Raw genomic sequence first — 15960 nt, 5'->3', positions numbered from 1 at the left:
CTTGATTTCAAATGATTGTGAGAGATGCCCGAAGAATTTTACCTTGGAGGTTGTGCCTGTTAGGGTCTCTTTGATTATATTTGCCAGTTTGGTTTTGACTCCAAATTCCCTAATGATCTTATCCAAAGTCTCTCTATCCACCGAATAGAAGGCTTTTTTGAAGTCTATAAATGACACCACAATTTTCTTACCACTCAACATTCTGTGATGGAGTACTGACTTCAGGTTGAATATTTGTTCGATACAGGAGTGGCCTTTCCTAAACCCTGCTTGGTATTCCCCTAGTTGTTGGTCCAGATTTGCTTCTATTCTATTAAGAAGCAGTTTTGAGAGAATTTTATAGGCGATCGGGAGGAGGGACACGCCCCTATATTTGTTAACATCCTGTTTGTCCCCTTTCTTATGCAGCGGAAGGATAAGTGCTGTTTTCCATTCTTCTGAGATTGTCTCCTTCTCCCAGATTTCCTTGATAATTTGGTGAATATCATCTAAGATTTCCGGTTCTGCCCATTTCAACATTTCTGCCGTTATTGAGTCCTCTCCACTTGCCCTGTTGTTTCCGAGGTTTTCAAGAGCTTCCTTGACTTCTTCCTTTGTTGGTGGTTCGTCATCTTCTGAATTCTCTGGTATGTCTGGAAATTCTAGTTTAGAGGTTGGGGAAGGACAATTCAAGAGAGTGTGGAAGTATCTGGCTAATATCTCACAGTTTTCTTAGTTGTTCAGTCCGATTTTAGCCCGTTTGTTTCTGAAGCTCAAACTTGGCGCTTGGTATCGTTTGAGTTTTCTCTTGAAGGTCTGATAAAAGTCTCTGGAATTGTTCTTGATAAAGTCGGTCTGGATTTCTTCCAGTTGAGCTCTTTCAAATAATCATTTAGTCCTTCGAAATATCCTGGATGTTTCTTTCCTCTTTTGCCTGAATTGTTCCATGTGTTCCTTTCCTCTGGAGCATTTCCATTTTCTCCATTTCTCGGACCTCTCCATGAGAGCTTCCTCGCACTCTTCATTCCACCATATTTCTCTTTTCCTCCTAGCCTGTTTTCTTTGCAGCTTCATTGTTTCCCTGCATAGTTCTTGCCAGTTCCCCTTTCTGCTGGTCCGGATTTCGTCCCTGAAGTTTCTAATGATGTCTTCAGTGATGTTCATTTCGTTTGTGTTGTATCTCATTATTTTAGGTGGATCTCTCTTTTGTCCTATTGGGAGAAAACGGATTTTAACTTTGGAGAGAGAGTGGTCTGAATCGAATTCACCATTCCTAATCACTTTGACGTTCAACACCTCCTTTGAGTTTTTCCTTGTTATCGCTACGGGATCCAATTGGAATTCCCCTAGTTCGGGATTCGAAGATACCCATGTCTTTGATTTTCTTGGGAGTTTCTTGAAGTGTGTTGACATAAGTTTCAACTGAAAAGCTTTGCAGAGTCCAATGAGCCTTTCCCCATTCTTGTTTGTCCTCTTATGTGCTGGATATTCCCCTACAATGTCTCTGTACTTCATTCTCCTCAATCTGTGCGTTGAAGTCTCCCAGCAGGATTTTTACGTTGCTCTTGGGTATCCGGGTGATTTCAGTTTCCAGAAGATCCCAGAAGTCATCAACTTTCTGTGGGTTCTTCTTGTTGCCTTCGTTGATCGGGGCATGACAGTTGATGAGAGTGTACCTCTTATTCTTGCATTTAATAGTTAGTAGAAACAATCTTTCAGATTTTGATGTGAAGTCTGTGACATTGTTTACTACCTTCTTGTTTAAGCAGAGGCATGTTGGTGGTTGTTCTAATCGCCGCCTTTGCTTTGAATATTCTGTATTGGTTGATGTCTATGATGTTTTCTTCCAGGAATTTTGTCTCCTGTACAGCTAGGATCTGGATTTGATTTTTTTTTCAAAAGCTTTTCTAGTTCTTTTTGTTTTCCGACTCTGGTAAGGCAACTGACGTTTATTGTTTCAATGAAATAGTTCTTGAATTTGAGTTCGGAAGGTGATTCAAGACACTCCGACTCGTCTTTTTCGCAGATGTTGGGACTCCCCGGAATCCTAGGTCCCGTTGCATTGCATAGTGCAATGGTGGATTTCTCTGCTGAGCTGCCACCTGGGGTAGTGCTTTCTTTCGGCAACATTTCCATCTTGCAAATGAAGTTGTGATTTGTGAAGGAAGGAATTAGCTTTCCAAAGTAAGATTGGATTGTTAGTCCGAAATGATTATATTTTCATGGTTTACTCCATTAGGTTCTTCCGCTCTCATTGCCATTGGGAGCTAAGATTCCTCTTCCGCCTTCGAGACTGTTGCAGCCGCCCCTAACATGGGAGACAAACGCTGCTGATAAATAGTGTACTCATACTATTCCCTGAGTACTGGGCTGCCTCTTCCGCAATCTCCACCGTTCCAAAGTTCAACTTCTCCGCTGTAGATTCCGTTGAGGTCTTCACTCGTAACCCTGAGCTGGGTCCCTTACCAGATGATACACATCGGGTCAGTGTGCTCTGGGACTCGCATAGGCAGGGGCGCCACTCCCTGGGTAGGGCTGCCTCCGGAGAGGGTCCCTACCTGCATTATTATTATTATTATTATTATTATTATTATTATTATTATTATTATTATTACTGACTTGACCAAATTATTTGCAGTTTATTTTTATGCAAATTATTTGCATTTTACAACTAATATTTGCAGTATATCTTTTGCAAGTATCTGTTCTCTCGTTGACACTGACCTAAATGCAGGAATCTCCGTTCTCCTCCTCAACAGCCAGCAGTCAGGTCCGGACTAAGATGGGACGGGATTTTGACAACACTTTTTCAGAAATTTACAGAAAACCTGATTTTGTAGCATCCCATAGAATATAAGCTGCAATAAACACCCTGCAAAGATCTGAACTGAAATTATTAGTCAATGCTGAACTTCTAAAAGTATGAGCCAACAGGGTTTCATTTTGGATTTTTTAATTTATTAATAGCCATGTGCCCAGTGCCATCTACTTGCTGCTTAATGTGAATTTTTTTTTCTCCTGTGAAATCTGTAGTATGATTCAGAATGTATAGTCTTCACTAATTTAATTTTAATTCAAACTGAGGTCCACCATGAATAGGTGTATACCCTAACCACTACCGTAAATAAATATCATCATCACCACAACATCACCATCATCATCATCATCATCATCATCATCATCATCAGAACAGATAGCTAATCAAAGAACGCCAATTGTGAGCAAAAACTTAATTCCTGATATCATCCTGAACAAAATTAGACAAGAAATTGCTAGTAAAATAGTCATGCCTCAGCATCCTTTGGCAACAGTTGAAATGCAAAACATAAAATAAATCTTAGACCAACCGAAAAATACAACGGTAAAACAGACACAGATACTTTCCAATTGCTGAGAGTTACAGCCTGGAGGATGCAACAGATTTCAGACATCTCTGACAGAATATGTGTTCATGTATAAGAAAAGAGACCACTTCTCGAACAACAGTTCACAAAATAATTCTAAAAAACCACTCAAGGGAGTAACACGTTAAATTTTCGTTTTTGATACCTATGTATTGCTTAGACCGTCATCTACTCACTGCATGAATTTAAAAGCCCTCTGACAATAATCACTGCTAAAACATGAGGTTTATTTAATACTAAGAAGGGACCACTTTTCGGCATCGTAAGCGAGGCTCCACACACTTACTCGCTTACAGCTGCGCATAAGATAAAATGATTTGGATATCATATGATAAATAAACCCTAGCTGGGCGCTCTTAATAAAGATAATAAGTTTCATAAACATCCTGTCTGCTTCAAACATTTCCGTTACCGAAGCAGTCTTTCAGTGTATTTCAGACTGTGGAGAATTGTGCGATGAATGCATTAGTACAAAACCAGCCAATGACGAGAGCTACTAAGAGAAAAAATTATGACAAGAAAGAAACTTACACAATTTATCATTTCAGAGGGCAGGAGGTGTGTCAGTCTTGGGTTTCTGAACTACTATGTTACTGCAAAATGTACGCCAGATGGGATACCAAGTTTAGACCAGACATTGTGCTACATCATAAGTAGACATCAGATTTGTATGCAAATGTATATTTTGTTTGCCAATATAGACCTCTAAAACCGGCAAGGAAGCACGTCTGAAGGTGAAATTGGACAAATTATTAAGTTTAATAGTGCATATATTGTACTGTATAAGCATATTTGGATATATCTCAGATTAGTGCATACTGTAACCATATAGGTAAATGGACAAGGAATTCAAGATGTGTTCTAGTTTTCTTTATGTTTCTGTTTGCGCAGCATAAACCCAGCCGAGTCTCAAGCACTTTGTGGCTTGATGATGCTAAGAAATGTGTCATCCAGTTCATAAAAGAACACAGTGGGAAGACCAATTTCAATCGCCCCACCACAAAAATGGCCGAAATACAGTTAGTGCCAACTTGATAACTTGATTTGAGACTGAATATTCCAAGATTACTGCAAAAATTAATGCGTAAAAGTTCGGCAATTCAGACCTGTGCATTTTAGACTTCAGTTAAAATAATCAAGGGTTATTGTAATTCAGTTCACAAGAACCTTGTTTATCTGCCCCTCATTAATCCGGATCGAAAAAAAAATTTTACTTGTACAGTGTTTCTTTTATGGCGTCAACTCATATCTTTTCCGCCAAGGATAGTTGAGGACAGGAACTGGAAGTAATTTGGCCACGGTCTATCAAAGGTACCATCCCGGCGTTCACCTGGAACTGAGAATGGCAATATGTGGAAAACCATTCCCAGGACGATCGAGATGGAATTTGAACCCACGCTCTTCTGAATGCAACACCCTATTAATTCACTGATGGTGAATTTGAAAATGAAACCGGCGCTCGATCAGAAGAACCAATGACTCATGGAGAGGCAACAATGCAACGCTTCCTTCCCTCTTCCTTGTCTATCCTTTCCAATCTTCCTATCGCCCCGCAAGGCCTATGGTTCAGCATAGCAGGTGAGGCCGCCTGGGCGAGGTACTGATCATCCTCTACGGTTGTATCCCCCGATCCAATGTTTCATACTCCAGGACAATGCCCTTGAGGCGGCAGAGGTGGAATCCCTTGCTGAGTCCGAGGGAAAAGCCAACTCTGGAGGGTAAACAGATTAAGAAAGAAGAAGAAAACAGTCGTAAATGTGTGAAGTGTTATATATTTTTGTACAATAAATACTGAAAAAAGGTATTACTGTACAACTTATGTTAATAGATTAGATAATATGTACTGTATTTGTTATTTGTTTTTTTTCTTCTGGATTATCCGGATTTTCGATAATCCAGATCAGTTCCGGTCCCACTTAATCCAGATAAACGAGGTTCTTCTGTATTACTTAAAAGTGCGCCATAGACGACAAGGTATGCGTCAGTACACTAGCTACGAAACCAAAAACAAAAAGGGTGTGTTGAAAGGAGCGTCACTATGATATCAATGATATCCCCGTAATTAATGAAAGGATTAAATTCTGCTTGTTATTATTGGTCCTGGTAGGCTTAGGGCTGCACAGGAATCGCATCACTGACCTCCCACAACGTTCGGATCCTGAGATATGCAAGTTGGGTGGGGAACAAAACATCCCTTCTCAGTCAGTCAGTCAGTCAGTCAGTCAGCTTGGCTGATGACCATGATTGAGGCCAAAGCTATGAACCCAGGATTCTCAGTGATCACCATGGAGGAGTAATGATTCTACGGGCCTTTTCCAGGGCTTGGACAATAGCAACTGTATCACCACTGTAAGTACCCCTTGATGTTATGTAGTAGTAGTAGTAGTAGTAGTAGTAGTAGTAGTAGTAAATGTGATGAGGGTATGTTTTTGTACATAAATATAGATAAAATAGCTTAAAGGTAAAATGCGGTTATAGCCAGACCGACTGATTGAATTTTAATATATTACGACTGGAGCAAGTCATGCATACGGTTAGATTAGATTTTTATAATGTCCCTGGGGTAAAGTAAAGTAATTAGATTTAATATATTTGTTTTTCTGAGTGTTTTGATATCAGTTATTTGGTGTGAGGAAGGGAATGTTAGTTGAGAACATCGTAAGAATAGTTGAGTGCTTGATAAAGAGAGACAGTTTGTTTGTGTCTCAGGGAGCATCACTAGATAAATTTGCATGTTATGAGATCTGAAGTTTGAGAGTAGACAAGCACTCAGTTATAAATGTACTTGTGCATGCGTGTGGTTAGATGTGACTATTGCTGATATCTGCTGAAGTGTGCTTCGCCTGGAATCGAATGTTCACCATTCCCAAGTAGATAGGATCTGTTAAATGTGTGTTAATCCTTGTTAACGTAATATTCCCAAACGCGGATAAAGATTTAAATTTATGTTGCCATTGACGCTTTCATGAACCGTACTTATAGACATGATACTGTATTCTAGTTGGGGGGGGGGGGGAACAAAACATCCCTTCTCTGCCAGTTTAGTCTGTCCTTATTTAAGAGAAGCGAGTCCCAAAACAGTCATCCAGCCAGCCAGCTTGGCTGATGACCATGATCAAGGCCAGAGCTATGAACCCAGGATTCTCAATGATCACCATGGAGGAGCCTATACAGTATCATGTCTATTTGAATTTATATTTGATCCTTTTTATGAATTTGAGGTAGCGTTTTGAAGATGAGGGTTTTTCCTTTTATTCTGCTAGAGATGCATTCTACAAGATACAAACTAAGGATCTAGATATATTTATGAACAGGTGTTTAAAGAATAATGTCATGCGGAGAGACAATATGATCTTACTGATTTAGTCTAGCAGATTAAGATGTCTTGCTAAAGGATCCCCGAAGTTAATTTCGGAACGAGAAGTGTCTATCAGATGAATATTTAGTGGAAGGCAAGAATATATTTTCTACAAGAGTGACTTGTTTATATGGGGGAGACTTTAGAGATCCAGTTGATCTCAGCCAACTCGAATGAGGGTAGTATGACCTCCATGCTGCGAGTCGACCAGACACTAAGTTAAAAAACTTTTTGTATCCAATTTTAGAATGCAGGTTTATTTTATTTAACATTTAAAAGAGAGCACTGCTAGCTAGCCAGCTCTGTAATGTCGGATTTACATAAATTTATTTCAAACCCATAAACTGCTTAGATAGGATTTTTCTTCCAGTCTGATGACGGTCAGTTCAAGTCCAGGGCGAAGCCAGGAACATCACCGCACACTTTTATTTCAACAATACAGTCACATGTTTATTCTTGTTTTGTTTGTTTTGCAGTACCAAGGAAATGATGCATAAATTAAGTCTACTATATTTCTGTATTCTGTTTGTTTTGAGGAAGTTCCTTTCTTCCAAACTTTTTCTTTGATTTGTTGTTTGTAGATGTTGGTTCGTGTCCCGGACCAAAAATCTGTTTTCTATTTTGTGTGTGTGTGTGCTCACTATTTTTGTGAGTATCCATGTTTAAGGTTGTATAGTTGACCATTCCGAGTACGTTTTGATTTTAGTCTGAGCGTATCTGTATTGTGTCTTCTCCATAATGTCGTGATGGAGAGTAGGTCAAAAAATGTATTAGTCAGAAGTGCATTCATTACTAGCTACAAAATTAGGGTAGACATGAATGAGGTATACTCTACATTTAGGGTGATAACAGAAAAAAAAAAAAAAAAAAAAACCAAATCTCAGCAAATGGTTAGTGCTCTATTAACAAAAAGCAGGAAGATTGTAGTATCACATCCTTTATTATTTTCCTCTGCATTGTAGATCTTTAAGGTATATTAAGTTCCTTTTAGCCGAAGATGTTCCACCACCTGAAGAAGCTGGAAGATACAGCAGAGGAAAGTGCATACGGACCGCGGATGGACTCTCAAAGGGGGATGGGGGTGGGGGGCGTTGTTCATATATCCATTAGGATATTGTAAGCCTTGGGATGTGGTGGTATCCAACCCTGGCCAATAAGGTTCCATAACATTTCAAATTTTGGATTTATTGTGCATGTTTCTGACTTTTATTATGCATATTTTAACATGTTACACAAGCACTCTTCAAGAAATTGTAAAGTAGTTAATGCTGTGAACTCTTTCAGCAATGAAATGGTTCAAAGGCAACTGGCACTTAGCAAGACACACTTCCAAATCATTCCAGCTAGAATCAGTCAAGAAGCTAGAAACACGTAGGTTGCGTCTTGGTGATTCACTGAGCTTTATGGATAACGTGAAGCATGATCTGGAAGGTATGCCAGGAAACCTCGGATTCCATCTGCAAAAAATATTGTGATGTCCTTAAACGAAATCCGAGTTACAACATCATGGGAGCTATAAACAAATACTTGACTGGTACTGATAATGTGGATTTACCAGAATGTTTAACACCTACACTCACTCCCAAATTCAAGTACTGTCCCACCGCAGGTAATACAGACCTATGGTTTTCCTCACATAATGGTACTACACTCAGGTAATGCAGACTCATGGTGTTCCTCACATAGTGGTAGTAATCACGATCAACAGCCAAACCCATGATATTCCTCACATAGTAGTACTAATCAGAAGCAACGTAGTCCTGTGGCGTTCTTCATATAGTCGTACTACTCATAGGTAATGCAGACCCATTCTGAACACAGTGGAACCAACACATTCCAGAGCAGCATGGACATCAGTCCATGCAGCCGAGTGCCTGAACCCCCACCTCGATGGGATACACACGATGGTGCTAACCATAGGCAATGTCCATACCCGTGGTGTTCTTCACATAAGGATACCACTCCTAGGTAACGTAGATCCATGGTGTTTATCACATGGTACTAATCACAAGTAATGTCGACCTATGGTGTTCCTCACAAAATGGTACTAATCACAAGTAGTCTCATGATTCTAATTTCATCATACCTTGATCGCCCCTTTTAGTTGCCTCTTAAGACAGGCAGGGGATACCGTGGGTGTATTCTTTGTCTGCGTCCCCCACCTACAGGGGGTGAAAGAAGAGAATGTTGTTTCAAGGAACATGTAGCACAAGGACTAAATGAAAAGGCTGAAGGAAACACAATAGATGAAGAATAGACAGTCTTGAAGAATGAAATCAGTAGAGCTACTGAAGAAAGATTGGAAAGAAAGTAAAGATCAAGGAGCAATTCAGGAAATAGTAAACCTGACCGCTGAACGGCGAAAGTACAAGAATGCAAAAAATGACTAGGGCAGGAAAGAATACAGGTGATTAAAAAAATGAAGTGCAGGACAGCTAAGCAAGAATGGCTGAAAGAGACGTGCAGGGATGTTGAGGATGTTATTTATGGTCATAGAAAAAGTAGATTCTGCATACAGAAAAACAAGGAAACTTGGAGAGCAGAAAACTAGGTGTATGAATATGAAGAACTCAGATGGAAAACCACTTCTTGGGAAAGAAGACAAGGCAGGAAGATGGCAGGAACATATCCAACAGTTGTATCATGGGAAAGAAGTAGATGATAAGGTCTGGAACAAGAAGAGGCTGTTGATGCTGATGAAATGGAAGACCCAAATTTGAGATCAGAATTTGACAGAGCTTTGAGAGACCTATAGGAACAAGGTACCTGGAATTGATGACATACTGACTGCCTTTGGAGAAATCACCATGGCGAGGTTATTCCATTTAGTGTGCAAGATATATGATACATGAGAAGTGCCAACTGATTTTAGAACACTGTTGTACCCATTCCAAATAAAGCAGGTGCTGAAAGTGTGCAAGCTACTGCACCTTTAGTTTAGTATCTTACACCTGCCAAATGTCAACACGTACTATCTATAAAAAAATGGAAAGACAAGTTGAAGCAGAGCTAGAAGATCAGTTTGACTTCAGAAGAAATGTAGGAACATGTGAACCAATCCTGATTTTATATATCTTAGAGGATCAAATAAATGAGAACAAGCCCACGTACATATTGTTTTTAGAACTAGAAAAGGTATTTGATAATGTTGATTGAACCAAGCTATTTGAGATTCGGAAGGTGATTGGGTTTAGATACCGAGAAAGAAGATTTATCTACAATCTGGTCAAAAATAAGTCTGCTGTGATAAGAATAGAGGGCTTTGAAAAAGAAGCAGCAATCCAGAGAGGAGAAGACAAGGTTGCAGTTTGACCCCTCTTTTACAGGAAATCAAATAGGAATTTGGAAAAGGAATCTCAATTCAAGGAGAGGAAATCAAAACCTTGAGATTTGCTGATGATATTGTTATTCTATCCGAGTTTACAAAAGATCTGGAGAAATTGCTTAATGGAATGGACGGAGTCTTGAAGAAGTAGTACAAGATGAAAATAAATAAGGCGAAACAAAAGTAATGGCGTGCAGTCAAAGCCAGGTGATGCAGAGAATATTAGATTAGGAAATAAAACCTTATAAGAAGTAGATGAATATTATTACTTGGGTAGTAAAATTGCTAACGATGGCAGAAGTAAGGAGGATTTAAAATATAGACTAGCACAAGCAAAGAAGGTCTTTCCTAAGAAAAGAAATTTGCTTACTTCGAATATTGATATAGAAATTAGAAAGATGTTTTTCAAGACATTTGTCTGGAGCATGGCAATGTATGGAAGTTTAACATGGATGATTATTAGCTCAGGAAGAAAGAACAAAAGCTTTTGAAATTTGGTCTTACACAGAAAAACGCTGAAGATGAGATGGGTAAATCAAATTATGAATGAAGAGATACTGAATCAAATTGGTCAGAGTAGACTGATTAGCTTAAATGTGACCAGAAGAAGAGAGGGAATGAAAGGATATGTCTTAAGACACCCAGGACTTGTTCAGCTGGTTTTTGAATGAAGTGTAGGCAGTAAGAATGGTAGGGTTAGACCAAGGTATTAATAATACGAAAAGCAGATTTGGAGTGGAAGTAGGATGTAGTAGTTGGGTTTAAATGAAATGGTTAGCATAGGATAGGGTGGCATGGAGAATTGCACCAAACCAGTCTATGGACTAGTGACCCGAAACAACAACAAAATTATATTAATTTTAAAAATTACTTGTTTTTGATAATTCTAGGCAAAAAAGCATTAAAACAGATGTCAAGCACACTTTTAGAACATTTTCTGCATTACATGCTTTCACTAGGCCTAATTTTTAATGATTCATAAACAACTGCAATTATTTCCCACAGCCCCATGAAGCAACTAAATAGGCATTTGCCTCAAATCTGAAGTGTAGTTATGACAATCATAAGTGTATTTTATTTATACACATCTATTATTAGGAACTTAAAAAAGATACTACAAATGACCTTTACTTACTATTTTTCATTTCCTTCCATCTCACAGTGTTTCTATCTTTTAGTCTTTTACAAACTTCGAGGACTTGCCCCTTTTATTCTTTTTTTTTTCCTTCTTCATTCTATATTTGCTAAAAATAACATTCCTCCTGATTCTTCCAAAGAAATACTAAGAGACGAGTGTTGTCAATGAAAGGAGTTTTACTCTAAATTCATCAATAAACCAAATGTTGTACTCTAATTTAATACTTACTAGGATATTCTCTTCCAAATGAACATCAGTCGCATCAGCCAACTGCCCAGCAGGATCAATCCACATGAAAGTAACATTTACAGCTAGATTACTCCCAGAAGGAACTGGATTCAACTGATAGACCAGCACAGGTTCCGAAAAGGGACCAAGCACACGCAAAAAATTGCGTGATATCTGCTCCTTCTGATCGTAGTCGGAACTAACGTGAAATGTCTGAAACAAAGCATATTAATCCTTATTCCAACATATAATTACTGTTCTTTCCAGAAAATGAGATGAACCCTGATGGAAAGATCAAACTTTCTGTTTGCTGCCTGCAGTATACATGTGTACTACATGGAACATTAATAGTATATTATGTAACAAGCCTATAATGGCATTTATTCAGACGGCAGTATGTTTATGAAACAAGCGTCTGAATCACCATTATAGTCAAGATGCATATGGCTGTTTTTGTTTGACCATAATTAAATGTCAATGTTTTGAGCTTTTACAATATTATTGATAATCCTAAAATGCAACACTACATGTTTACTATCTATAAGCACTTTATACTGTAAAACAATAGCTAAAAGGTTTCCGCCTATTCAATACTATTTATTATAACCTAAAAAATAGTTATATATTTGATACTAGTTTCGGTCTTGCTAGAGACCATCATCATCAGTCAAAATCATTAAGATTAAGGCAAAACATGAATTATAATAGATAACATTTAAAATTTATGAAACAAGCGTGTGCTGCTGATATTCGGTGCAAGACAAGTAAAGATTTGAATCACTCATCATGATCACACATCTTGTGTAAGTTCCTGAAGTTCCTGGAAGAAAACTTTGAGAACTTCCACAAGATGTGTGGTCGTGATGAGTTTTATCATTCAGATCTTCACTTGTCTTGCACCAAATATCAGCAACACACGCTTGTTTCATAAATTTTAAATATTCTATTATAATTCATGTCTTTCCTTAACTTTAACGATTTTGACTCATGATGGTCTCTAGCCAGACCGAAACTAGTATCATTTCATTTTGTTTATTTAGAATGTAAAAACGTAATATTATAAGAAGAATGTGTAGTTAGGGAATATTGCATATGTGCATCATTATATTTTGTATAAATTTCCGTTTGGGTAAGAGTCTGTAAATATGGCCTAGCCGTAAGGATTGTGCAACCGGGAGAACTGCGACTATATCGGGAAGGATGGTTGAAGTCTGTTGAATGTGTTGCAACAAAGTGGCTTGGAAACACGGGGTACGCCAGGTGGTATAGGCTGAAGAATTGGAGTGGATCAATGTGGATATACGTGAGTGGACGTTCATGTCACATTAGACACTCAATAGCCGATACGAGGGCTTTGTTTTAAGCGAGGTTGGGTTGACTGAGTGACGCGTGAAGATGTTCCTGTGAGAGCGTTGCTACCAGTAAACTTTTCTGGACGCTATAACCACGTGTAGCAAGCCTATATAAGCCTGTACACGTGTGCGGCAAGTCATTCTAATGCTGATTCTGACTATGATTCTAATGCTGATTCTGACTATGATTCTAATTCTGATGCCGATTCTGTGTGTCTCATTCGGACCGGTGCGCGGGAGCTACATATTTTGCGCAGTTTCCAATGCGATCTTCTATTGTTCAGCTTGAACAAGTCTACATTTCTTCATAAAGTAATTCATCGTCGGCCGAGCATGCTGTTTGGGTGGGAGAAACGTGAGGCGTGACACTAACCGGTGCAGCAATCGGTAAGGATCCAAGACGTCGATGAAGAAGTGTGTAAATAAGGTTAGGGATGCTCTTCGTAAAGAAGGTTGCATCCGTACGTAGAGAAAGTCGTCGTACTTTTCTTTACCAGATTAGGCTTATCTTCTGCAACAGTAGAGTGTAGTGCGACTCTTAGCTGAAGGTATGATAAATGTAAATAGTGAAAATAATTTTATGGTGGTTTGAAGATGTTTGTAATTTGCCTTTATATGCGGCAAACACGAGTTGGTCTCGTTAAGTGATTTTTTTTAAATTGGTGTTTTTAGTGGTTTGTAATTTGCCTTGTAAACGGTAAACACAAGTTGGTCTCGTAAAGTGATGTTTCTTTCTTCATGTTGGTGGAATGTAGACGTTTGTAATTAGACCTTGTAAGCGGCAAACACGAGTTGGTCTCGTAAAGTGATGTTCCTTTCTTCATCTTGGTGGTTTGTAGATGTTTGTGATTAGACCTTGTAAGCGACAAACACGAGTTGGTCTCGTCAAATGATTTATTTTTGTATGTGGTTTTTAGTGGTCTGTATATTTGCCCTTTGTAAACGGCGAACAAGTGCTGGTCTCATCAAGTGATGATTATTGAGGTAATTTTTTTTTTTTTTTGCTATGGGCTTTACGTCGCACCGACACAGATAGGTCTTATGGCGACGATGGGATAGGAAAGGCCTAGGAGTTGGAAGGAAGCGGCCGTGGCCTTAATTAAGGTACAGCCCCAGCATTTGCCTGGTGTGAAAATGGGAAACCACGGAAAACCATTTTCAGGGCTGCCGATAGTGGGATTCGAACCTACTATCTCCCAGATGCAAGCTCACAGCCGCACGCCTCTACGCGCATGGCCAACTCGCCCGGTAAATATTGAGGTAATTTATATATATTTTTATTTATTTTGGGAGTAAAGTCATGGAAGGAAACTTGCAGTGAATCTTTTATCAGTAGAGTATGGATGAACCTGGCATGCTACCCAAATCTAATTTCAGGGGTAAACAGGTAAGGTTATAAAGTAAGTCTGGAGCTTCGTCAGCCTGATGACCATCGCCTTGAGAGAGGGAGTTACTCATTGCTCTATATCGTTATATATTCCTGTAATTGTTTTACAGGTGGTGCCCAGTCTTGGTATTTACACTTATTTTAGTCACCGTTTATTCGTTTCATATTTTCAAAAGCTTGCAATAGTTACAAAACCCACTATCTCCCGAATGTAAGCTCACAGGTATGCGCCCCTAACCATGGTTAACTCGCCCGGTGGACACAGATGATGGAGGAAGATAGCAAAGGCAATCTCAAAATACTGTATGGAATAGTGAGAAATGAAAGCAAGAGTAAGCTGAGTAAAGTGGATAGAATAGAGCATAAAAAAACTGTAACCTAGTGGCGAAAAAGGAGGAAATTAAACTAATCTGGAAGGAATACTCTGAGGACCTCCTGAATGTGGTTGGATTAAGCAAGATCATATTGAGGAAATTAATGACAGGTGTGAGAAAATGGAGGATTTAATCTAAGCAGAAGTGGAGGATGACCTCGGCGTCTCCGAAAACCGTAAAAGTGTAGTTAGTGGGACGTAAAGCAAATATAATAATAATTATTAATATTATTATCATGAAGAGGATGAAACTGGATAAAGCACCAGGAGTGGATGAGTTAAGTGTGGAGATGATAAGAGCTGCAGGGGAAGCAAGTACCCAGTGGCTATACAGGATGATGCGGGTAGTGTAGAATGAGGAAAGAAGTACCAGAAGAAAAAGTCAGAACTACTATGGTATAACCCTGGTGAAGTATTAGACTGTTCTCTGACATACAAGGAAACTCTATGCAGAACAGCAGCGAAGGTTAAAACAAGAAATGTCATCCTGCACAAGTCTAGTGGTACACATTGGGGAGCAAATGCAACGGTCCTAAGAACAGCAGGCTTTGACTTAGTTTATCCTGTTGCAGAATAATGCAGTCCTACATGGTTCAATAGCATCCACACAAGAAAAGTTGACACCCAGCTGAATGAAAAAATAAGGACAGAATCCAGCACCATGAAATCCACACACCAGAACATTTTTTTTTTTTGCTATCTGCTCTACGCCGCACCGACACAATAGGTTTTATGGTGATGATGGGACAGGAAAGGCCTAGGAATGGGAAGGAAGCAGCCATGGTACAGCCCCAGCATTTCCGGGTGTGAAAATGGGAAACCACGGAAAACCATCTTCAGGGCTGCCGAGAGTGGGGTTCGAGCCCTCTTCTCCTGAATGCGAGCTCACAGCTGATTGCTCCTAACCGCACTGCCAACTCGTCCGGTCACACCGGAACTAGTTTCCTGTTTCATCCAAAATTTATCCTCCTCATCTTCATGAGCAAAAAGCCTTAAAAAGTAAATGACAGAAATATTGTGAAAATCCATGTCATCTGCTACACCAGGACTGTATGCATCAGTATCAAAGGGAGATTACAATCTATAAATTCCTCATGGAAGCTAGGTGAGAGGCTACTTGAATTCCAGTACAGTATGGATCGAGCTCTGCATGAAGAATGGGTTACGATGAACTCTGACCACCTAGGGTTAATGTCTGATCCTTGTAGAGCTCCCACTGGTTTTGACTTACTGCAAAAGATTTGGACATCAATGAACCGAGGGCAAACAAATCATAACAGATATAGGTTATGGTAGCATAAATGGGGAGTAAGAGAGCCGTGACTGTGGTGACACACCTCAAATCATTCAAAATATAGTCACGGAATGCCCGCTGAGGAGATTTGAGGGAACCATTCACGACTAGCATGCATCTAC

The 15960-nt window shown here is 39.3% G+C and overlaps 1 protein-coding gene across 1 annotated transcript in view; it reads right to left on the bottom strand.

The window, feature by feature from the left end:
* Positions 1–15960, bottom strand: part of oxt (Xylosyltransferase oxt) — a 355491-nt gene that overhangs the window by 112287 nt on the left and 227244 nt on the right. The window contains exon 12 of the mRNA XM_067136675.2: positions 11433–11645. Coding sequence (XP_066992776.2) covers positions 11433–11645 — 213 coding nt within the window. The remainder of the gene's footprint in view (positions 1–11432; positions 11646–15960) is intronic.

This window comes from Anabrus simplex, chromosome 1, assembly GCF_040414725.1.
Source record: "Anabrus simplex isolate iqAnaSimp1 chromosome 1, ASM4041472v1, whole genome shotgun sequence".
Lineage (NCBI taxonomy): Eukaryota > Metazoa > Arthropoda > Insecta > Orthoptera > Tettigoniidae > Anabrus > Anabrus simplex.
This window is presented reverse-complemented; position numbering and strand designations above follow the sequence as displayed.